This window comes from Ammodytes marinus, assembly GCF_949987685.1.
Source record: "Ammodytes marinus genome assembly, chromosome: 8".
Taxonomy (NCBI): Eukaryota; Metazoa; Chordata; class Actinopteri; order Uranoscopiformes; family Ammodytidae; genus Ammodytes; species Ammodytes marinus.
In genome coordinates, this window is record NC_137212.1 from 21823959 (window position 1) to 21847761 (window position 23803).

Here is a 23803-nt window from a genome sequence, read left to right on the forward strand (position 1 = left end):
CACTCCAGTCTGGAGAAAGGCTTCTGGTGCATCAACAAGGAACAGCTCCATGGCAACATCTGCTCCAACTATCATGTCCGCTTTCAGTGTCCTCCAGGTAGTTGCCACGGCAGCGGCCCAGGTCTGCACAAACTGTGACCTTCCAGATATGAACATTCAGCTTAGCATGTGCATACATGTTTCAAAAAGGCATGCATGCAAGCACTGGCTACAGGGAGGAATCACTTTTTATAGATGTTCTTAGCTGTTTACGGTCTACCCATGTGTTTATTTCAACTTACATGTCAGAGATAGCAGCACACAATGCCAGCTTTGCTCAGTATGTCTGTTTTCCCATATGTCTGTCTTTAGTGCACAGCTACTGGACTGACTGGAGTGAGTGGGGTCCCTGTTCAACCACGGTTTGTGATGACGTAGGCATCCAGGTCCGCCAGAGGAAGTGTGTGAACACCCAGCCCACGCCTCTCCTGTTGGTACAAGCATGCCAGGGGCACCATTCAGAAAGGAGGGAGTGCTCCAACCCTCCATGTACAGGTGAGAGTCACAAGGTTTTGCCAGCACCTATAGTTGGGCCAGCCTTAAGTTATACGATGTGATGAGATTGCATCAGATAAAACAACCAGCTGGTTTCTTGGGTATGGTTATCGTCCTTTAAACGAAGGAAAGAAAGTTCCAGGTCCCATGTGAACAAGCATCTTTGAGCACAATGAGGTGTTCAGTACGAGTATAGACAAACCCCTAACACCAAATCTTCAAAGTAAATTATGACATTTTTGTTGCACATCCAAAGAGGTTTACAAGGTATTTGCTGCTCCTTCACCCATTCAAGCACACACTCACACACAGTTGGCAGCATGCGGTCACGCAGGGTTGCTGGCCAACCATCGGGAGCAATTTGTGGTTCGGTGTCTTGCCCAGGAACACTTTGACATTTGCACGACAGTGAATGTTGACTAAATGTACTGAATCATCGGTGTCACATCACACACATTATAGCTTTTAGCACCGGTGCTCCACACGGAATGATTTGTATGCCCAAAATATACTGTATAATTGCACAATTTAATTATGACATGCACCAGAGATTTAATAACTCTCCCGAGACTGCTGCGTATGATGTTTCAATGAGAGAAATAATGAAATGACTCATCACAAATGTATGACTCTCTCTATGTAAAACAGCCAAGTGGAGTCCGTGGGGTCTGTGGGGTGCGTGTTCAGTGACCTGTGGTGGAGGTCGCAGGACTAGGAGGAGGACCTGTGTGAGGACCTCAGAGACGGTACAGTGTAATGGACGGCCCGTTGAAATACAGAAGTGTGGGAAGAAACCATGCAAAGGTATGCTTAGTCTAGACTTTAAAAATGTGAGGTCTTTCGTTATAATGGGGGCCTTTCCTTACGTCCCTGTGTCTTTTTTCTCAGCCAAATGTCAGCGCGTGTGCACCGAGGGCCGGCCCACTGAGGACTGCAGCAGGTGTGTGTGTGAAGGCCACGTGCTGAATGGAGTAGTCCACAGTGTGACTGGTGTCCCCGTGGCAGGAGCCTTGGTGGCACTGGCCAGCCAGCCTAAGGCCATCCGTGCCCGTACAGACGCCAAGGGGAAGTTCAAGCTTCCAGGAGTCTGCTCCTCCACCTCCACCTTGATCTCCATCAGGAAGGAGAAGTTTGCCCCCATCACTGTCTCTTCTTCCAGTAACACCACAGGATTGTCCTCAGTACAGGCTGTCCTCATGTCTGCCGGTGAGTGCTAATAGAACAGATCAGGGGTTTTCAAAATGTGAGAGAGTGAGCCCCCCTCAGAGAACAAATTTCAGCGGAGCCCCCCCTCCCCAAAAAAAAAAAATCTAAATCCCTGTGTGTTTTGAAAGATCTTTTAATTAATTACATTTAAAACACATTTTAAACATATTTTTGAAACATTCTAAACATCTTTGTGCATTTTAAACAATTTTTTAAAGACATTTTAACATCTTTATCTAAGTATGTTTTTGTTTTGCTTTTTTAAGATACATTTGAACATCTTAATCCAGTGGTTTAATCCTGCTTCCTTTAAGCATGGATAGTACCGACTGAGTGTGCAGCGGAGTGAAAAAGATAGGCAGACTTGCCCAAATTATTGACTATTGTTAAATGTCATTCACACACCCAGTGTTTTTTTGCTAGTGCCTCCAATGTCCTGCTGGGTGAAAATAGTAGCAAGCGGAGAACCAGACTCTCCTAGGGGGGTGCAGGGGTATGCCCCTCCCCCCGTGAGATTTTTTTTTTACTTTTTGAAGTGCAATGCATGAATCTGGTGCACTTTCAGAGGAAAATTAAGAGGCTAAATCTGAGGAATATTGTGTGAACAAATATTTGGAGACGCTGGGTCGGATGAATTAGAAGCTATTGAAGAAAGACACATGGATTTTCCATAAAAATATTAATTTAAAATAAAATATTATGCAGGGTCCTCTGGGATGGGCTTGATGCTCTTTTTCTTTAACAAGACATATTTCTCTGTAATATAGTGAATTCATTTAAATGCAGTGAGAGGAACAAAGCAGAAGAACTCTAGTCCAGCTATCTTTATTTCCACAGACAAGGCTGAAATAGGCTATAGACTATACACAGTGCATGGGCAACTGAAGGCCCCATTTCCAAATGTTTTTAAATAAACTCAATACACACCGTGCTAGGACGTGACGTGATCAGTTAACCTCGGATTATCAGATGATCTGATTCAATTATTAGGCTATTAACTATTCTAGACCAAAACGTTGTATTCCTTTTTTTGTATCATAACTTAAATTTGCTTAATATGATGTTAATATCAAAAACACAAACTCTAATTTTTTAGAGCCCCACAGTTTGAAAACCACTGGAATAGATTAATTATAAAAATCTACTTTTCTTATTGAAATATTTTATCATCTATTAGTTGAAGCTAAAGCTGGTTATTTCTTAGAAGAGCTATTTTCATGAGTAAGAGTTTCCTGATTTTTCTTCTTTTTTTTCAAGCCTGCCAATCCTCCAATCAACTACAACATAAACAGTCTGGCCTATTGTAAGACTTCACATTGTCTGGGGCACTGGCTGACTTGGTTGCATGGAGACCAAATAAAAATACCTCTGTGCTGCTTTTGAAAGAGTAATTCCCTCAACAATATATATTATTTTTTTAACAAGCACTGGGACCAATGTGAGAATAAAGTGTAATGTTTGACAGAGTTTTAAGAGCACGCAGAACTCTGCTGCACAACTCACAACATTCATAGTATAGTCCTAAGGGATTATTATGTTCCACTTTCCACAGAGAAGCCGTACATTGTGAAGCACCCGGAGGACAAAGTGCGTTATGAAGGAGGACGGGTGCTGATGTGCTGCAAGGCAACAGGATCACCAAAACCTGACAAATACTACTGGTGAGATGAAGATTAGTGCTGACACATTGTTAACTCATATTGAACCACATAAACAGCTACGGTATCATCAGCATTTAAGTTTACTTTGAGCTCCAATTTCCCTCACAGTTTATCAAGATACTTATGGAAGTAAACTTTTAATTTTATTATAAAAAGCAGATATAATCTGTTACTTGTAACCTGTGAAACAAAAATGTCACTTTCTCGGCTAAATACTCAATTATCTTCACCAGTTAGTAGCTTACTCTTACAACTTCTACTGTTTGGTGGGCAGGTATCACACAGTGGATTTATTTGAGCTTTTTTGTTGTTGATCACGTTGATCTGCTGTGGATGAAAAACAATGTGGTGAGACTGAACCTAAATAGTAAAGTCAGATGAGGTTTCTACTACATTGGTTTATAGCAGTAGTCACAATTTTACATGCATTATCCATTTTATTTTTCAAGGTACCACAATGGGACTCTGCTGGACAGGAAGACCTACAAGTATGAAGAGGACCTCGTACTGCGGGACCTGAAGCAGGAGCATTCAGGGCATTACTACTGCAAAACCAGCAGCTCAGCAGGCAGCATCAAGTCCTCACCTGCCTTACTCACTGTTCTAAGTACGTATATTCTCTCAATCTCTTGCTGGAATCAATTCTGTTTCAGAATAATTCCAGTTCTTAAGATGTTTCCACTTTTGCATGAACCCAGTCACATAGTTAAAACACAATATATATATTGTTTATTTGTAGTAAAATATTTACCACAGTAATCTGCAGTGGTATGGCAGCTTTGAAGATATGAGTTATTGCAGTCAAAAAGACACAAAAAACTCAAAGGCACAATGATGTAATGTAAACTGTAATTCATCATCATCAGACTGTACGGAGAGTAATTTAATATGATGATTGCAAGCGGCACACAGGGATCTTAGCTCAGATGGCAGCCTTCCCAGTGCATTTGACAGTGATGTATTTAGTCAAAGTTTTACACAGGTTCAAGTAAAACCACTGACAAAAAGCAAACAACCACATTTCCTTTTACTGTACAAAGAGCAGCTGCCTCTGAGATTTAATACACATAAGAGGACTGCCAGCACTAAATGTCCTACAAATGAGGGAGGGAAAAAGTCAGTTAATAGTCTATCCGTCATTAAAAAATGAAAATCATTTCACACAAAGAAAAAAGAAAAAGAAAACTATCAGGGCTAAAAACCTTGGAGTGCTTGATGGTTAGTAAACACTATTATGTTTACATTGGTTGAAGCAATGGCTTCCTACAATGAGATTCATTTTATTGTGTAAAATGGCTTTGGACATTGTAAAACCTCAAGATCGATTTCAACAGAACACCCAGTGTTGAGGTGAAATCCAAGGTTGTCCATAAATCCTTTCCTTTTTTCTCTCAGACAGACAAGTGTAAATTTCCACATCCAAGTTGGAGAACTAAACATTGCTTCTATCGTTCAAGTGCTTATAGAGTGCTCAAGCAATGTATTCCAGGCCATAGACTAATCCCTGCTCTCCAAAAGTAATTACTGTATGGCAGGGCAGTCATGTTGTGCAAAACAATATATTCCCAGGATGAAACCATTGCCTTACATCTTTAACTCTGTGCAGTTTTCTGTTACTTTTTACATTATGCATATGTTTAATGTGAAGGAATTAAGGAAACTCTAAACCAAGTGGGCTGTAATCATATGTTTTAATACTCCACTCCAATTTCAAATTAGAAACGGGTGGGTCTTAAAGAACAGGTAGTGCATTTATTTAGTCTTGTCTTTCATTGTGAGTCAAGTCTTCAACATGATAACTTTTCAAACCAAAGCACTGCCAAAAAATTAAACTTCACAATCATTTGTGCAATATTTTCTTTTGCACTGAAAAGTCTTTCACATCATAGGTATAACAGATGACTTATTGATATTGTATATGTCATTTCAACACTTGCTTTATATCATATATTGTCTTGTTCCCAGCAACGGGAACACCAGCATGCAATTCCACCCCTGAGATGCACCTCGTCAAACTGCCGATGGACTGTGTTCAACCCGGGACTCGCTCAAAGTACTACAACGCTGGACGCTGCCCTCACAACAAATGCGCTGGCTCCCTAGACTTTGATATGCGCTGCAGAGACGGAGGTGGATTCTGCTGTGGGGTCCAAAACATGGAAAGTCAAGTCATTGACTGTGGGCGCTACAGCCTCCCTATCCGGGCCGTGACACAGTGCAGCTGTCAGAAGTGTGTGGAGCCCACTGTGCTGGTTCGTGGCAGAGTGGTTACAGCCGACAATGATGAGCCTCTCCGTTTTGGGCACATCTACATCGGTAAAGAGAGGGTGGGCACCACTGGATACCAAGGAAGTTTCACTTTACAAATTACTCCTGATACAAAGCGATTGGTGGTCAATTTTGTTGACCCCACTCAGAAGTGTATTGACACTCCTAAGGTGTTCATATTTGATAAGAAAGGTGGGTCCATCTACCATGATGTGAAAGTAATGAGAAAGCAGACCCCTATCGATATCAATGCAGGAGAGACCAACTCTATTAACCTAGGAGAAATTGAAGGGGAAGACCCGATTGGTCAATTGGTTATTCCTCCCAACTCTTTCCACAAAGAAAATGGAGACATCTATGAGGGAACTGTGAAAGCCAGTGTCACATTCATTGACCCAAGAAATATCACCACAGCGGCTGCAGCTCCTGGTGATCTCAACTTTGTGGATGATGAGGGTGACATGCTCCCTTTGAGGACCTATGGCATGTTCTCTGTGGACTTCAGAGACGAGACCAACAAAGAGGTACTTGGAGCAGGAGCGGTTCAAGTCCTTCTTGACACACAGCACGTCAAAATGCAAGAGCACATTCCCAAAATGAAACTGTGGTCTTTAAACCCAGACACTGGAGTCTGGGAAGAAGAGAGTGACTTTTCCTACACAGCGACAAATACTGGTGGGCGAAGCAAACGAGAGGAGCGCACATTCCTCATTGGCAACATGGAGATAAGAGAACGTAGACTCTTCAATTTAGACGTGCCTGAAAACAGACGCTGCTACGTTAAAGTCCGAGCCTATATGAGTGAAAAATTCCTACCTACTGAACAGCTGGAGGGTGTTGTGATCAGCTTGATAAACTTGGAACCCAAACCTGGTTATTCTGCTAATCCTAGGGCATGGGGGCGCTTTGACAGTGTCATAACTGGACCAAACGGGGCTTGTTTACCAGCTTTCTGTGATGCTCAAAGACCTGATGCTTACACTGCATATGTCACAGCCATGATGGGTGGGGAAGAACTGGATGCAGCTCCCTCTTCTCCAAAGATGAATCCGAACATCATTGGAGTATCTCAACCATACCTGGATAAATTAGACTACCAACGCTCAGACCACGAGGATCCAGCTATGAAGAAAACAGCCTTTAGAGTTAACTTGGCAAAGCCTAGCCAAAATAATCTTGATGAGACCAATGGGCCAATCTATCCATATCAGAGTTTAATAGGTTGTGAAAATGCCCCTGTTGATGCAAATCATTTCAGATTCTTCAGAGTGGAAAAAGACAAGTATGAATACAATGTTGTTCCGTTTGAAGAGAATGATTTGACGACCTGGACAGGAGACTACCTCTCCTGGTGGCCCAATCCCCAGGAGTTCAGAGCATGCTTCATTAAGGTCAAGATCCATGGACAAAGGGAAGTTATGGTTAGATCTAGAAATTTTGGAGGATCACACAGAGAAACAAAGGGCAAACTTTATGGCATAAGAGACATTCGCAGCACCAGGGACATGCGAGAGGCCAACACCTCAGCAGCCTGTGTAGAGTTCAAATGCAGTGGCATGTTGTTTGATCAAGCTGAGGTTGACAGATCCCTCATATCAGTCCTTCCACAGGGGAACTGTCGCAGGACTGGCACTAACAGCCTCCTACAAGAGTATCTCATCAAACATCCCCCAGTCCCTCAAAACAACGAGTCCCATGCATTCACAATGCTAGCCCCTGTGGATCCTTTGGGACACAACTATGGCATCTACACAGTCACAGACCAAAACCCCAGGGTCGCCAAGGAGATTGCTATAGGCCGCTGCTTTGATGGCACTTCAGATGGTTTTTCCAGGGAGATGAAGTCAGACTCTGGAGTGGCGCTGACCTTCAGCTGTCCAGAGAGGAAAATTACTAGAGAAAGCCTTTTTCAAAGGTTGCAGACCAACCCGGGTCAGACTCTGTCTCAGATGGCGAGGGACATGAGGGAGTCGGCAGGTATGCAGGTGCAGGGACAAGCCACCCAGGTGGTGGCCTATCCTTCAGAGCAGCGGGGCAGGACCCAGAGTCGCAGAGCCAGCTCTACAACCAGGAGGAGAGTGCCCTCACGCACACAGCAACGACAATAGATATGCCAAGAGGTAGGTTTAGAGAAGATCATTTGAGGTTTCTTTACATGGACAGTAATATCAAAGTTAAAGTGCTTTTTTGCTTATTATTTCTAGGTCTTCCCTCAAGACATGATAGTATCAAGTCGAGGAAGACAGTTGCCAGCCTGTTGACCAGTATGAACTCCTTCCTGCAAATGTAAACCACAAAACCAAGGCAGACACTATTTTCAGCAATATCAATGAGTTTAATTGAAGATATTCATTAGAATTATACTTACTTGAAGGGTATTTTGGTACTTGCTATTTAAATTTCTTATGTCCTTCCTCAAAATACATGAATGAGTGTTTTATATTTAATGATGTGACTGGCATTTATTGAATTCGCTTTGGTCGAATTTTATGTATAAATAGACTAATTCAATGTTTGAGAACATAACTTTTATAATCGTAGTTTGTGGCATTCCACTTTCCCCTTGGTAGGTGTTTTTCCTGACATCTCTCAATGCTTGAGTTGAAGCCATACCCTCAAATACTCTGTAAATACTATGCCAGGCCCCAAACACTTCATAATTAGCCGTTGCTTTCCACTGAATCTCTCTTCAAGAACAGACAGAAACCAACTTGAGGTCACTGTTGTCTGCAGCAGATTGCAAGCCTTTTTTTTCTAAAACCTAGGAAACTTACACCATGACGAGGCACGCATCATCATCATCATCATCTTCAACCGCTTATCCGGAGTCGGGTCGCGGTGGCAGCAGCTCGAGCATTATTGGATGCAGTGGAGTGAGACATGCCATACAGGGAACAATGGATGTTTTCTGTCATCCTTAATATTTTTCTTTAGCATGCCACATTGCCAACTTTGATTCAGCCAAACATCCTTCCACACCTACTTAAATGTGCAGGGCATTGTGGTAGTCCAGATGTAGAATAGCTGATGGTATATTTGAAGTATGACATCTATTTTTTTTTTGTTCTTTGCACATTCCAAATCAGCATCACCCAACAAAATGTTACTCAAACTTTTTTTTCTCCAAATTCTCTCCCTTAATCCGATAACCTAGACTCATTCAGAGTCTAAAATAACATGGTTTATGTTGTTTGGTAATGTCTTTGTGAGCTGCCTGTGTATCTTGACGTGCAATAACTATCTAATTTAAATTAAGCATTATTTCAAAAGCATGCAATAAAATAATACAGAAAATAAAACGTGCTGCTGTTGAATGAAGCAACAACTTCAGTACATGGCAGGTAGTTTGGTTAAGGTGTTTGCATGAGGTTTTGCGCAAGGCTCAATTTGTGTGATTTTAAGCAAATAAATTAACTGCTACGTAATCATTCTTCAACTCTCTGAACTGCATAGAACCTATTAACATTTTCATATTTTGCTGCATGACTCAGTTGATTTTACAGTTTGTACACCACAGTTATCTCGTTAACTTAAAGGTGCTGTAAGCGGAATGGTTCTTTTAGCTAACTTCCTGTCAGTTACTGCAGTTAGCAGTCCCCTCGCTCGTCCCTACGTCACCACATTAATGCACTGCGCTCTTCAAACAGCGAGTTATCTAGCATCATCTCAGATCCATAAGTGTGATAAAACATGATAAAAACCATCAAAACAGACATTGGGAAGGATTTTTACCTCCTCCACCATTGTAGGCGCATACACATTCACCCATCTGTTTCTCTGGCGTGCACCGGCAGTGAGACCGAGTGAGACGGGTGTCGGTTTGTAGCGTTCTCTCTTCTGATTGGATAAAAATTTCAGGATCCTCCAATAAGTTTATTTGTCGATTACATGCAGAGCAGCTGACTGAGAGATTGGCTTTATGAAGCGCGCACATTATGTAAGCGATCACTGTATGAATAAAGAGCTATTTGACACTTATATTAACATACATAAACCGCTTACTTCACCTATAAGAAATATTGCTAGTGTTCATTAAAACTCCTAGCCTTCCCTTCATTTACAAAATGTATCTCCTTGATAATCACATGAGAGTGGTTATTAAAAAAGTGACACAAACAAATGTACTGGCCACATTTTTATGTGTGATACAAAAGTAAATGTAAGCAATGCATCTTGATGGATTTTGAAAAATTGATGTTGTTGTTGTCCTAGATGTAATTGAGGTTGGTAATAGGAAAAGGCTTAACTCTCTGATAAAAGCTCCAAACTTGTTTATCTGCAAAATTGGCACTTGCAGACCCATGGGAGAAGCTGTTCAGGCTGAACTAATCCAAGACCAAATAATGGTAGCCATGGAGAGACCAGAGAGGCTGACAAGTGAATATAAGCCTTCTGTTAATTAGAAAATTAATTAAATATTCTCTTGAGAATTGTGACAAATTTGGCACTGACTTTCACAAACAGCAAAACAAGTACATTTTCCAGGATACAAAGGATGAAGCTATAAGTAATCAACAATACCGGCCCAGGAGAATCCCTATCAAACATATTTACCATCAACATGGCATCTTAGCCCACTGAACAGTTAATTCCTGAAGGTTTTCATCTTGATCCATTTAAACCTGATTAGATTATTATTCAGAATGTGCAACAGATTAATTGTTTACTGTGTGCTAAACGGGGCCAGGTTGTATGTATTAATGAAAACTATATATTGTAACCCCAGACTTTCACTAGGCTTGTATACTTTAGCAAAAATCTCTTTCCTTTGTGCACTACTAGCAGCACACTCCAGAAAAGCACTCAACACAGAGTAATATAGGGTGACAACACTTGGTACGTTTGCCATTATAACTGACCTTTCTGATCACAGGTGAACAGTTCAGATCCCCTTGATGAATACAAACATTTCCCTGCAGCAGATGTAGCATCCCCTCAATGGGAAAGATGATGATTTTATCCAGGTGTGGGGTCAGCTGAGGAGGGCCAACAGCTGTAGACCAACTGGAAGAAAATGCTAGACCAAAGACTTCAATAGAAAACGGAGCGACATTATCTAGAGAGGCATTCAAGCATTTCGGGGCACTGTTTGGGTAAAGGGGGAAAAAAAGAAAGGGAAAATATTTGTGGTCTTTGGCCTCACGGTCCTTCACTAACAGAATAGCAGGCGCTTAAAGTGGTTGCACATGGAAGAATGCAGGTTTTTAGAGGTGAAGACTTTGACAGGAGAATTGGCGTATTCATGAGGAAAAGTTATCAGGGGAACTTGAAGGACAAGTTAACAATAATAGGCTGAGCATTTCATTATGGAAGGCTTTGCATGGGAAAGTAAGCCGAGCCCTCCCAACAGTTCTGTCCTTTTGGTAAATGTCAAAGGAAATTTAAGAGCATCTGAAATGTTTATTTTAATGGCTTGAGAAAAACTGTCCAGTATTTGCAATCACAGTGGGGGAGTTTAAGAACCCAGCAGATAAAACACATTGCAAAGATTTACGTTAAAATGAAACAATATGTTTATCTAATCTCCGTGTGATTGGCAGTAGGAGGAGTGGTATCAATCTTCTCATCCAACTCTCAGCAAGGAAACAAATAAGAGCATTTCACAGAATGTGGAGCTATTCATTTCCTACTGTATACGTTTGTTAGATTTGTAGCCACATTGAGGTGTTTTTTTTTCATCCCCTTAGATTTATTGGAAAATTGTGGGCTGTTTTGTAATGAATCACATTTGAATAAGTAATTTGAGGTAAATGACCCTTTCAATACTCTTAATCCACCAGGAACCACCAATAATACCACAGTAACTTGAATAGATGTATCCATTTTCTCTTCTGTACAGTCCAGCTTGTCTCAAGGAGATTGTAATTTATTCTGGAGGTCATCCTTGAACCTTTCCACCACTTTCTGGAGTGAATTAAGACAGTTGTGTATTTTACAGTGCTCAAGGAAGCCACCCCAAGGTCAAGTTAAAGGAAATCCATCAATAAACTGATCATTCTCTGTAAACGCTTAATTATTGCATGGTGATGCCAATATCTTGTTTCTCTCAGAATTACGGTTTTTATGTGTAAATTGTGTATTGTATGAAATCACCTACAATTGTACGAACAAAAGACTGTAAATAAAATGATTTTGTGTATACGCCTTGATTCCTTTTCCGAGTTGGAAATCATCAAACTTTAACAATTTCACATTAATGAAGATAAAGGGAAGGTTTTATTTGTTTATTTCCTATTAAATATATCACACAGTGGCTAAAATACAATCATTTCATTTTTCAAATAAAAATAAAGTGTATACAACATAAATATAGTTTGCAAAAATAACTACTAGAGAGGTACAATGAAATACACATTTACAGTGTATGCACTCTGCATATATTATCAAAATCAGGTCAGATGCATAATTCACATATTACAACCAACTAAAAACTGGGCATATTAAAATACATTTAAGGAAACAGAGAAAAGGGCGGAATGCTAGATGTAATGTTATGATACAGAAATGTAAGAAACCACTCCTGTGCAGCCTCCTGGACAGTTTTTATTTAGAATTGTCTACCGTCACATAATTGCTGTGTCTCCATTATGTAAGGCCATTACCCTGTAGGTGATGAGTTATAATGCACACAGCACGAGTTCTGGTGCACACAAGACAATTTTAACCAGTGGAATTATTATTGTAATAAAGTTGCAAGACGGGGAGCACAGCAGGGAAGAAAATGAGATCGTTGAACCACACTGTCACTGACACCTTCATGACCGGGCTCTGTGCCTCTGCCAGACAAATGGAGCAGACAGAAAATAGAGTGAGTGACCGCTCTCATGCACACACAAAGCTACGTAGAAAAACACTTTTTTTTAAGTCAATGGTGCATTTCAGGTCGTGAACCTTACTCTGGCGCCTTCCTAACTGTTCCTTTTGAGTCCCATTGCGTCAGTGACAGAAAAACCTTTCTGTGCACAGACCAGGAATGGAGGGAAATGCTGATGGAGAAGCCACCAATTATAATTGCGGTGCCTTTTCATGTGTGTTGTAATTGCTTAATTGCTGGTAAAATACAGTCCAGAAATACTCATTCTGAAAGGGAGTCTCTGTTGCCGGACGTCACTGAAATAAAGGTCTCAACAAGTTTGACCGCCTGTCTGTTTAAGTTTACCAGTTTGAGGCCTGATGTAATGCTTATTATAAAGGCTGTTTGCCACTGTCTGGTGTGTAATCAAGATGAGCAGTGAGCTTCAGCTCCCCATGTTTGCTGTCTGTGATGAGTCTCTACCTTGAATGCCAGTAAAACTCTGCAACAATTTAATGATGTCATGTCCTCTTCAGACAATCCTCTTGATATCGTCCTGAGTGAGTCCGCAGCAATCAAAGTAGAAACGGTCTGAGAAAATGACAGATAAGACTGGAATGTTTCACATGGCTACAGTTTGTGGAACAAGTCTTAAAAACAAGCCAGCTGGGTTTCAGGGCAGCGGTCTCACGAAGGGCTAAAAGACAAAGCAGTCAGTCGCACTGAGGGTCGGTCAACTCTTCTGATCGGCAGGAAAAGGCTTAAGGGACAGACGGCCGACATGTTTCACGTATAGGTTGCCATCCTCCAGCTTGACTTCATACACTTGTTGCTGCAGAAATCAAAACAAGGGGATGCAGAAGCATGAGAGCAGGAAGATACACACCATCATAAACTACTTTGGAAGCAGCCAGACCTCATACCACAACCTTAATGTGCCATAGAACAAGTTAGCTTACACTGTATTTAATGTCACTTCTACAAAATGTAGCAGAAGCCTCCTGTGAAAGCGCAACGACATTGGAATACTTGTTGCTATGTTTTTGCTATTGGTGAACACAGCTGACATCACAGTGAGTGGTGTGGCAGAGAAGCAAAAGTATATAAAAATGATTAATGGAAAAGCGGATGAGATGTTTATGGGAAGTGAAGCTCTTGTTTGGACTGCATACTGATGTGTGCATCCAAACAGCAGACCAGGGGGAATAAAAGATGTTTAACGGAACAAAAGGTGGACTTAATCTTAAATCCGACTGATGAGCTTTGATTTATCATGCCTATAAACAGATGTCTATGTCTAACAGCAGTTGATGATTTCTCTACATATAACTCCAAATGTTCAAAATCACGTCAACTCCCAGGGGCATTAGGAGGACAATCAAGATTTTACATGATATACTTAAGCTTTGTTTCCACTGAGCGATGCGGTTAGGTGTGGCTCGGCACGCATTTATTTGCATTTCCACTGTCAAAAGTTGGGAAGGGTTCCAATATAAGCGAGCTGAGCCGCTCCTATTTTAGTTACCCTATCGTTGGGGTACCAAGCCATCCCAAAGGGTCCCAAAACGTTGAAGCTATGCACTGCAGTCCGTTGATTGGTCGACAAAATCATTTCTGTGTGAGAGGTGACCCGTCGTGTGTAGGCACCTAGGCAAGAGTGAAGAGTCTTGTGTTTAGAGAAATATGTTGTTGAGCAGCTCTTTGTTTGTGTGGCGTTTTTCCTCTTAATACGATGTCATGGTAATAACGTAGCTACCGCAGCCAGCACCGCACAACGGATCTGACCAACAGAGTGTACTCAGAACACAGCTATCGCTGCCCGGCATAAACCCCGACTACCAAGTGCGGCTAGCCTACTGTCTGCAGTGGAATCTGGGGTTATACAGTGCATTGCCGAACTGTGCTGAACTAAACTGTGCTACTAAGTGGAAACGAGGCGTGATACACTGCCTACTTTATAAGGCGTTATCTTTGTTTTTCACCACATTACACTATATTTGTATTTGTATACATACCAATACATCTGTATTGGTGTGGGGGGGGGGGGGGGGGGGGGTAATTATTTTATTAAACAAAATGGATATATTTCATTACTGACTTGTAAGGAGGTCCCTGACTTCCCAGTTCTGAGGTCAAAGTTGTAGTCATGCCAGGGGCAGAAGACTTGCAGGACCCCGTCTGCCTCCTCGATGTCTCCTTCACACAGTGGACCGCCTGGGAGAAACAGGATATTGTTAATCACATCTCCTCCATCTCAAAACAAATGACTTCTTATGCTGCCTTCCTCCTAGGAAACTGGGATTGTGAGGCTCGTTGAACACGATGTGAAACTGATAACAGTTTTTTAAGCATGAGGAATAGGATACAAAATCCAGGTCCTTATATTTTAGGAGGTTCAGTTTAAGTCGGACTCGCGCATCTATGTGCATTCTGCAGGTCATGGTGAATAGGATTCAGTTATATTATACGTAGGCCTACAAACACGGGATGCATTGTGCACTACTGTGTTTAATGCAAGCGAGGGTGAATTTTGATATTGAGAGGTCGATCGAGGCTTTTACCAGCATGTGAACAGCGCGCATCCATCGCAAAGAACTCGCCCTTCACGTAGAAGAGGCAGACATCAGAGTCCCGGCCGAGGGAGGAGTGCATTAGACGGCAGGGCTTGTTGGAGAGCTCCGAGGCCGGAGCTATGAGCCTCCACGAAACGCCTTCCGTGTTTCCCTCTTCATCCCCGGAGCCAGAAGCCATAAAGAGCGGCGAAACGAGCTGCTTTTCTAATTTGCGCTACAACGGGACTCCTTTTTTCCACCGGTGCAAAAGGCTCTGGCAGCTCGCTCTGTGTAAATATTCCACATTAAACCACCGGGCCGACTGGTGCGACGGTCAGCCGCGCGCACCCAACCTGCCTCCTCCATCCATCCAGCTGCAGCCTGCCAGCGAACCGTGACACTGTCACGCCGAGGCACGCACGGTGCTATAGCACAACAGCTGTGCATTTGAGCTACATGTGAACGAAACGTTTTCCACGGGCAATAAACCATGACATTCCTCACAAACACACCCATTCAAGTCGGGTAGTTGTTTATCAGTAACAAATAAACAGCTGATCTAAATCTAATAGCCTATCAAAAGCCCGGACTGCGGCCAACAGGCTTGCAAACTATGTTGAGCCTTGTTCAACCATCATCATTATTTAGGCTGCATGTTTTTTCATTACGCATGGACCCAGACCCTTCCTGTTTTGATCCCTCCTGAATAGGGTCAGTCTGTGATATAAACCCTGTTGTATTGTGTTCAAACTGTGCAAACATACCCAGTTTTTGATAGGCGTTTGCATGGCCTTTGAGTTTATTGAGAGCACTTGAGAGCATGTTTCCAAAGTGTATGGTTCATGTGGAACATTGCTCTTTATGTTCTGTGCACATCGCTGAAAGCCATTTCTCAATTATCAGTTTTGAAGCTTGTTGTTCTTGCATGGAAGGCTCAATGCTGCACTGGGCTCCAGACAGGTTCTTGGCTGATTTGTTAAGGTGGAGTTTTCCACTGTGCAGTTTCTTGGCATTATTAGACTACATATTGTTTGTGAACTCCGTGTCTCCGCCAATGGTTTAGTTGTTGAGCTTACTTGTCAACCATGTGATGTTGTCTCTAGCAACGAAAAAAATTGAAAAGGATATTCTTCCTTAAAACAGAATGCCCAACTTCTGTCATGCAGTGTAACCTCACGATGTATATTTGTTTCATCTGTCAATGAACACGAAGATTAATGATTCATAATTATCACCAGTGTATACAAATGACCTCTAAAGTGGTATTGAGGTTGAGCTCCGTGCCACCTACAAATATGTCCAATTGGCAAATTTCAAAAAAAACAAAAACACATAGATGATGATCTGCATTTCTTCAACCCTTTATTCACTCTCTTCTCCGTTGCTTTATTGTGCCAGTAATAATGCTGCTGGCAGTTATAAGCCTTTAAGTAATGTAAGTTACTGTCTAGACTGGGGTGATGCATAACAGAGGCCACTTGTTCTGACTCCTGACTTTGAGGAACTGAGTCATGTAAGGCTGCGGCGTGAAAAACGTGCCGGGAAAGAATCAAGAAAGCTGCTGCGTCTTGTCAGAAGCTGGATGTCAGTGTAAATAAATATGAAGTTTAATCACGGAAGAGTAAAGAAAGAAGCCAGGGTAAAGAAACCAGAGCTAAGTGACTATAATTCTCAAATATGCCGTGGTCTAAGCAAACAGCTCAGCAGATTCACCAATAAGGTTATCTTTAATTGTAAGTCATTCAACAAAAGTAAGTCTCCGCTTTGGACTTTTAAAACCTTGATATATTAAGTGTGAATAATGTAGCCACAACATAATTTTTTGGACTAGCATGTCGTGTTATACTACAGTGGTATGGTTTTTGAGAGTGTTCCCATAGTCAACATCACTGCTTTGACACTCTGGTCTTGCCCTGACTAAGCATCTCCTTTCTTTTTTTTAAACACTTATATGTTGACTATTTTATGCTATTAGTCACTACTATATGCAGCACACTTTCAGCGTGTCATTTCTAAACAATCAACAAATAAGCAATACATGATTTTTTCATTAATTCTTTACATGCATTTACCAAATAATAAGGAGGAGAAATTTTGCTCAGCATGACTTGAACTAGAAAAACAAAGTAATACTGTTAAACAAAAACACCCAGCAGTGAGACACAGCTGGGAATATTTTAGCGTGCTGATTAGCACAGGTAACCTTTAATCGTGTATTGCCTCCACTCACACAGCAGGGTTTGATTGGAAAATCCCCAAAGGTGTTTATTTTAAAGAACGATGCCAAGCATGACGTGTTATAGAGCCAGGTCCCTGAGGTTATAAAATAGGTCCTAGAGGATTTCAGCCAAAAAGCTGTATGATGGAAAGTCTGCAGGTAAGAGGTGGCATTGACTGAGTGAGAGTCAACACCCTCAGCTCTGCTCTGGCATGCTGAAAGGTGAGATTACTGCAAGACGCACACTGTGAATCCAATTAAATGAGCTCCAAATGATTTTAGTTGTTAAATGTAAAAAAATATATATATCAAAATGATGTACTGTGGAAAATCTGAATCGGTGGGCTGGATCGGATCAATAAAACAAAAGGCGCTGGCAATGTGAAACAGGGCCCCGAATGGCCACAGGAGGATAGCGCTGTCAATAAATTAGGCCGCTCATTGCAGTACTCCAACTTCTGGACAGTGTAACTTTTTTGCCTGAGGTACATTTTAGTGTAGACAAAGTCTGGCTCAGAATAGATACTAGACTGTGAGTGGAGCTCAGACACCATCCATTAAAAGCCTTTTCTTGTCCACAACCCAGCAACCACCCTCAAACGTCTCCTAACTCATCCATCTAGGAGGGATGGAAGCATAACTCCTCAGCCAACATGTTTCTCATTATCTAATAACATGTTTCTGCCAAGCTCAAAGCATCACTGCCTGCTTGCTTTGCTCCTTTGTCGATCGATCTCGTCTAAGTGCTTCTTGTTTAATGCACTGATATGAAAACAGAATATGTAAAGCCCTGGTTAGTTGATTTTTTTTTTATGTTCACGATCCCCATAAGCTGATGCCATAGCCACAGCTGTTCTTCCTAGAGTCCACTCAACACCTGTGCATTTTTACATCACAGTGCGTAATTACATTGAAAAACTATCAGAATATCATAACAACATTAAAGTGGCTACGAGGAACTTTTAAATATCTTTCAAACAGCCTAATTTTTCCTCTGATAATCATAAATTACCTTTAAAAGCAAACGAGACCATCAGTACAACAAAAAAAACTGTTTTTATATAGTTTTTTTTAATGCCTTTGTTCCGGTCGCACACCGGCCTGCACGTGCTAGAAAACAGCCTTACGACAGCTGGCGTTGTAAAAATACTACCGCTTTTGTCCAATGGGGCCGCCAGCCGCCAAAGTTCCTCGTTGCCACTTTAACAGTAACACAACAACAGCCAAGACATCCAAATAAACAATGATAAAAATGATAAAAACACAACAACACAACACAGGACCTAGTTTTTTTTTATTCACAGAATGTAGAGATACAAATATGGAGTTGAACATGACATGAGTCAATGATGGTCAGACAATTTTTGCTACTTTCTTGAATGATATGTCTAAGCCTGGTATTCCATGTACACATGGCTCTGTTTACTACAGTGCTTTTGTATGTGTCTGTTCTCACCTTAGGTAGTGTGAATCTGGCGTTGTTATCATGTTCATCAGAACTGATGCGGAAACATTGATACATTTATTTTATGAAGGCTCAATCTTGTTTTGTGTTCATTTTCTCTTGTCCCATCACATGCATTAATAACCTATGGACTATTATTAGATCAGAGAGTGAACAACAAATGTTTCCTTCAATTAAATCACAAAAGAGTTATGAGTTTTGCACTCAGGTGGCCGCAAAAATATGTTCCTTTGCCCCAGGTAGTAAATTATTTCATTAAGTGCGGCTCCATTCCTTATGAAGCATTTCAAACCCTTGCACCCTGTTGCACTTCTACTGACCACACAGGTGATGTTAAAGGAATAGTTTGACATTTTGGTAAAATGTGCTTTTATGTTCCATTTCCTGTCTTTGTTCTGAGCTAACTGGCTGCTAGTGGTACTAGCTTCATATTTACTGACATACAGTACATGAGAGTGGTGCTCATCTCTGTTCTCTTGTGAGGAAACCCAATGATAACATGCATTTGTCAAGCAAATCCTTTGATGAAAGTTTGAAAATGTTCCGTGTTTACAGCCTAGACTGACTTTGGGACAGGGCCTTGTGTACGGCAGCCAGCAATAATATCAGATCATAACAATCATAATTCAAATAAGGTCAACCACAGTCCATGTCAGGTCTCAATACCGTATGGTGGACTACGCAATGCAAACACCACATAGCAAGAAAGGAGGCCGCACAAATCCCGAAATCAGTGCAGCCGGATATTAGATCATTTGTCAAGAAAGAAATCCTTCTGTTCTGTGAGGGATAGGACGATGGCAACTCCACATGCTCTGCTCCCAAATCTCAAAAATGTTTGATGATGTTTAAATGGGTTTACTAGGGAAGCCATGGCAGCATATTGTTCTTTATGGTGTTCATGAGACCACTCTTTGATCTGTTTAGCAGTGTTTATGGGCACATCAGGCCCCTGGAAAACAGGATCATGGTAAGGGACCACCCGGACATGTAAAATAGTCCCATTCTTTGGCTTTTATATGACCATGCAGAGCAATAATCACTTCTTTTGACACAACATGGGTTGCTAAGACCATGACAGAACATTTTAAACTTTTGCCAGCAGACAGAAGGCATCCTTTGGCTTTTTCCAAACATAAAGCTGGCTGAGTGAAGAAAAAACAACAACAACAAAAAATGTTTTAGTTTCAAAATATGGAATCTTGTTGCTAATTTAATTGACAGTCCTTTAATGTCTTCACATCTGTACAACTTGATTTATCATCAGTAAGTTGTACGTGTTGTTGTTTTTTCCCTCCTCCCATCTCTCAAGATCATTTGAGTGGATGAAAATTCAAACAGAAAGGAGAGAGACACCAAGTTTGATATGTTGATTATTGGCCTTGTTTGCTTCTCTTGAGAATCGAAATTCATGTGTTCCATTAGTTTGATTGATGGTGCTGACATGTAACTGAATGCAGACACTTCACACTCTCTCTTCCCTGTCCACATTTGCACACTACTTCTACTTCCTTAACTTGTCAACATACAGCTCTCTGCAAACCTACTTTGACATCCTAATGTTCCCCCAACAATGCCATTTCTCACATCTAAAAGGTCACTGCTGACATTCAGATACAACATTCTGTTTTCCACAGAGATGTAATCGGACAGGATAAATGTGATCCGACGTGACGTTGTAAAGCAAAGTTTCCTGAGGTGTTGAATGAAGCATTCATTTTGACAGAATGGGTTACGGAGAGAGCAAGATGCAGACCTTATTTTCTAAAAGGCATTGCTCAGTAAAGTGCAACTTATTTGCCCTGCACGCATCTTTAACCTTCAAATGTCCTCCCCCCCTACCAAATTCTAGGAAAGGGCATCACCCACGAGACAGCAAGGGCATGACAATGAGCCGCTGAGTCACTCTCTGACGCCTCCCCTCTCTCCCCCTCTAAGCCTCACATGTCTGCAGGAGAGATCAGACTAGGCTACATTCCTTTTACTCATGTCCTCACCTCTGATAATATCCAGACACAATGCGTCTTGTTCTTCAAGGTTCCCAGCCCAGCAGACTGACTGTTCGGGGGGAGGTAGCTCTCTGAAGTAGTGAGGGGAAGAAGGGGTTCAACCCTCTGAAAATGCAGACGTGTAGTTGTCGTGACGTGCCTCTACAATGATGGTTTTACAGTGCGCCTTATGGTTTATGTCGGGTTGTGTTGACATATTGTGTGTCGATTGGAGGAAATAGGATAAGGTTCATAGAATGTGGCTAAATGGGCATAATACCCAACTATATTACATAACACTTTAGGATTTGACTTTTTGTAATGAGGAAACACTAAAAAACCATATACATACATATCTATCTCTCTATAAGTGCATGCATTACTATCATGATGCATGAAATGCTAACCCTATTTAGGGGGTTGCATTGTTGGGCGGCAGTGGCGAAGTGGGTAGGGAGATCGCCTCTGGAGTGCAGGGTCGGAGGTTCGATCCCCCAACTCCCCACCACATGTCGAAGTGTCCCTGAGCAAGACACTGAACCCCAAATTGCTCCCGATGGTTCAGAGAGCGCCTTGCATGGCAGCTACTGCCATCGGTGTATGAGTGAATGTGGTAAGATATGTAAAGCGCTTTGGGGCTGAGAAAATCGGCTAGAAGGCGCTATATACAGTATCTCACAAAAGTGAGTACACCCCTCACATTTCTTCAAATATTTCATTATATCTTTCCATGGGACAACACTGAATAAATGACACTTTGATATAATGTAAAGTAGTCAGTGTACAGCTTATATAACAGTGTAAATTTACTGTTGCCTCAAAATAACTCGACACACAGCGATTAATGTCTAAACTGCCGGTTACAAAAGTGAGTACACCCCTGAGTTAAAATGTCCAAATTGGGCCCAAAGTGTCAATATTTTGTGTGGCCACCATTATTTTCCAGCACTACCTTAACCCTCATGGGCATGGAGTTCACCAGAGCTTCACAGGTTGCCACTGGAATCCTCTTCCCCTCATTCATGACAACATCACGGAGCTGGTGGATACTGGAGACCTTGCGCTCCTCCATCTCCTGTTTTAAGAAGCCCCAAAGATGCTCAATAGGGTTTAGGTCTGGGGACATGCTTGGCCAGTCCATAACCTTTACCCTCAGCTTCTTTAGCAAGCCAGTGGTCGTTAGGAGGTGTGTTTGGGGTCGTTATCATGTTGCAGTACTGCCCTGCGGCCCAGTTTACGAAGGGAGGGGATCATGTTCTGCTTCAGTATGGCACAGTACATGTTGGTATTCAATGAACTGTAGATCCCCAGTGCTGGCAGCACTCATGCAGCCCCAGACCATGACACTCCAACCACCATGCTTGACTATAGGCAATACACACTTGTCTTTGTACTCCTCACCTGGTTGCTACCACACACTCTTAACACCATCTGAACCAAATAAGTTTATCTTGGTCTCATCAGACCACAGGACATGGTTGCAGTGATCCATGTCCGTAGTCTGCTTGTCTTCAGCAAACTATTTGTGGGCTTTATTATGCATCATCTTTAGAAGAGGTTTCCTTCTGGGACGACAGCCATGCAGACCAGTATGATGCAGAGTGCGGCGTATGGTCTGAGCACTGACAGGTTGACCCCCCACCCCTTCAAGCCCTGCAGCAATGCTGGCAGCACTCATACGTCAATTTTCCAAAGCCAACCTCTGTGTATGACGCTGAAAACGTGCACTCAACCTTCGTAAACTGGGCCGCAGGGCAGTATTGCAACATGATAACGACCCCAAACACACCTCCAAGACGACCACTTGCTTGCTAAAGAAGCTGAGGGTAAAGGTGATGGACTGGCCAAGCATGTCCCCAGACCTAAACCCTATTGAGCATCTTTGGGGCTTCTTAAAACGGGAGATGGAGGAGCGCAAGGTCTCTAATATCCACCAGCTCCGTTATGTTGTCATGAATGAGTGGAAGAGGATTCCAGTGGCAACATGTGAAGCTCTGGTGAACTCCATGCCCATGAAGGTTAAGGCAGCGCTGGAAAATAATGGTGGCCACACAAAATATTGACACTTTGGGCCCAATTTGGACATTTTAACTCAGGGGTGTACTCACTTTTGTTGCCTTCAGTTTAGACATTAATGGCTGTGTGTCGAGTTATTTTGAGGCGACAGTAAATGTACACTGTTATACAAGCTGTACACTGACTACTTTACATTATATCAAAGTGTCATTTCTTCAGTGTTGTCCCATGGAAAGATATAATGAAATATTTGAAGAAATGTGAGGGGTGTACTCACTTTTGTGAGATACTGTAAGTCAAGTCCATTTACCATGCTCACCATTTAGGTTTAGCATGTTAGCATGCTAACATTAGCTAATTGGCATCATGAACACAAAAAAGTTTTGCAGCTTTTTGGTCATAAACAACATAAATGAACAAAAGAGGTAAGAGGCAAAGGAGGTAGGGGGAAATATTGATCGCAAGAGCTCTATGAGAGAGATAACTTTAGTTGGAAAGTTGAAAGTGGCCCAAATAGAAATCAATCAGCCCTACTGATAGCAAAAAGAGGGGAAGTTGCCATCAGCAGGACTGACTGCAGATTCCATTCCCGACTCAAACTAAGTCTTTGTCCTCCACTGGTGGATATTTCAAGCCTCGCTGTATGTGTCCCATAACAGCTCGTAAAGGGACATACTGTACTTCCTGACCCTCACAAAATAAAGGGGATATTTTAGGAAATATTATTACTCTCCCAGACAAGATTGACCAGAAACTTTATAATGGAGACCAATGGCTTTTTCACAACGTAAGCAAAAATAAAATGTTGTGTGCATTCTCTATTTTATTAGAGACAGACCGAAGCAACAGTCCAATGTGTGAGACACAACTCTCAGGCAGTGAGCTTGTGATACATTTACCTATCCATGATTATTTTGCCCAGGAGATCAACAGAAGCATTTCAGAATAAAACAACCGTAATTACATTCCAGCATCACTAGATCAAACATGTTTCCCAGATTCCATCAGAGAGGATGGTGTAATAGCCAGAGGAGATGTAAAAGATCACTAAAAACAATACCGCACTGGACATGTCCATCAATCTTATGTTTAAGCTGGTCAC

At 41.8% G+C, this 23803-nt stretch overlaps 2 protein-coding genes across 4 annotated transcripts in view; one reads left to right on the forward strand and one right to left on the reverse strand.

Moving 5' to 3' along the window:
- The window catches only part of cilp2 (cartilage intermediate layer protein 2), a 19707-nt gene extending 7918 nt beyond the window's left edge, over nucleotides 1-11789 (forward strand). The window contains exons 3-10 of one of the 2 annotated variants that reach the window (XM_080032607.1): nucleotides 1-121; nucleotides 352-534; nucleotides 1183-1338; nucleotides 1423-1740; nucleotides 3293-3401; nucleotides 3851-4008; nucleotides 5367-7789; nucleotides 7874-11789. The exon at nucleotides 1-121 is cut by the window's left edge and continues 173 nt beyond it. In XM_080032607.1, the coding sequence (XP_079888733.1) occupies nucleotides 1-121; nucleotides 352-534; nucleotides 1183-1338; nucleotides 1423-1740; nucleotides 3293-3401; nucleotides 3851-4008; nucleotides 5367-7777 (3456 nt within the window). In that variant the 3' untranslated portion in view covers nucleotides 7778-7789; nucleotides 7874-11789. The remainder of the gene's footprint in view (nucleotides 122-351; nucleotides 535-1182; nucleotides 1339-1422; nucleotides 1741-3292; nucleotides 3402-3850; nucleotides 4009-5366; nucleotides 7790-7873) is intronic. The other variant, XM_080032608.1, reaches the window with a different exon arrangement.
- Nucleotides 11790-11932: 143 nt separating this feature from the next.
- Nucleotides 11933-15366, reverse strand: LOC307254065 (Rieske domain-containing protein). 2 transcript variants are annotated; one of them, XR_013844977.1, is made up of 4 exons: nucleotides 15024-15366; nucleotides 14561-14676; nucleotides 12946-13294; nucleotides 11933-12445 (listed from the first exon to the last, which is right to left on the reverse strand). XR_013844977.1 is itself a non-coding variant. In XM_080032300.1 (3 exons), exons 1-3 carry the CDS (start codon nucleotides 15211-15213, stop codon nucleotides 13196-13198), a joined length of 405 nt encoding a protein of 134 aa, XP_079888426.1. In that variant the 5' UTR covers nucleotides 15214-15366; the 3' UTR covers nucleotides 11933-13195. The 2 variants fall into 2 exon arrangements, 1 of the variants encoding a protein (XP_079888426.1); XM_080032300.1 differs by having other exon boundaries at nucleotides 11933-13294.
- Nucleotides 15367-23803: the final 8437 nt, after the last annotated feature.

Coding starts and splice junctions, on each gene's coding strand:
- LOC307254065 (XM_080032300.1), bottom strand. CDS start 15,213: ATGGCTTCTGGCTCCGGGGATGAAGAGGGAAACACGGAAGGCGTTTCG. Junction 14,677..15,023: donor TGCGCGCTGTTCACATGCTG/GTAAAAGCCTCG, acceptor TGTTTCTCCCAG/GCGGTCCACTGTGTGAAGGA. Junction 13,295..14,560: donor AGTCAGGGACCTCCTTACAA/GTCAGTAATGAA, acceptor TGATTTCTGCAG/CAACAAGTGTATGAAGTCAA.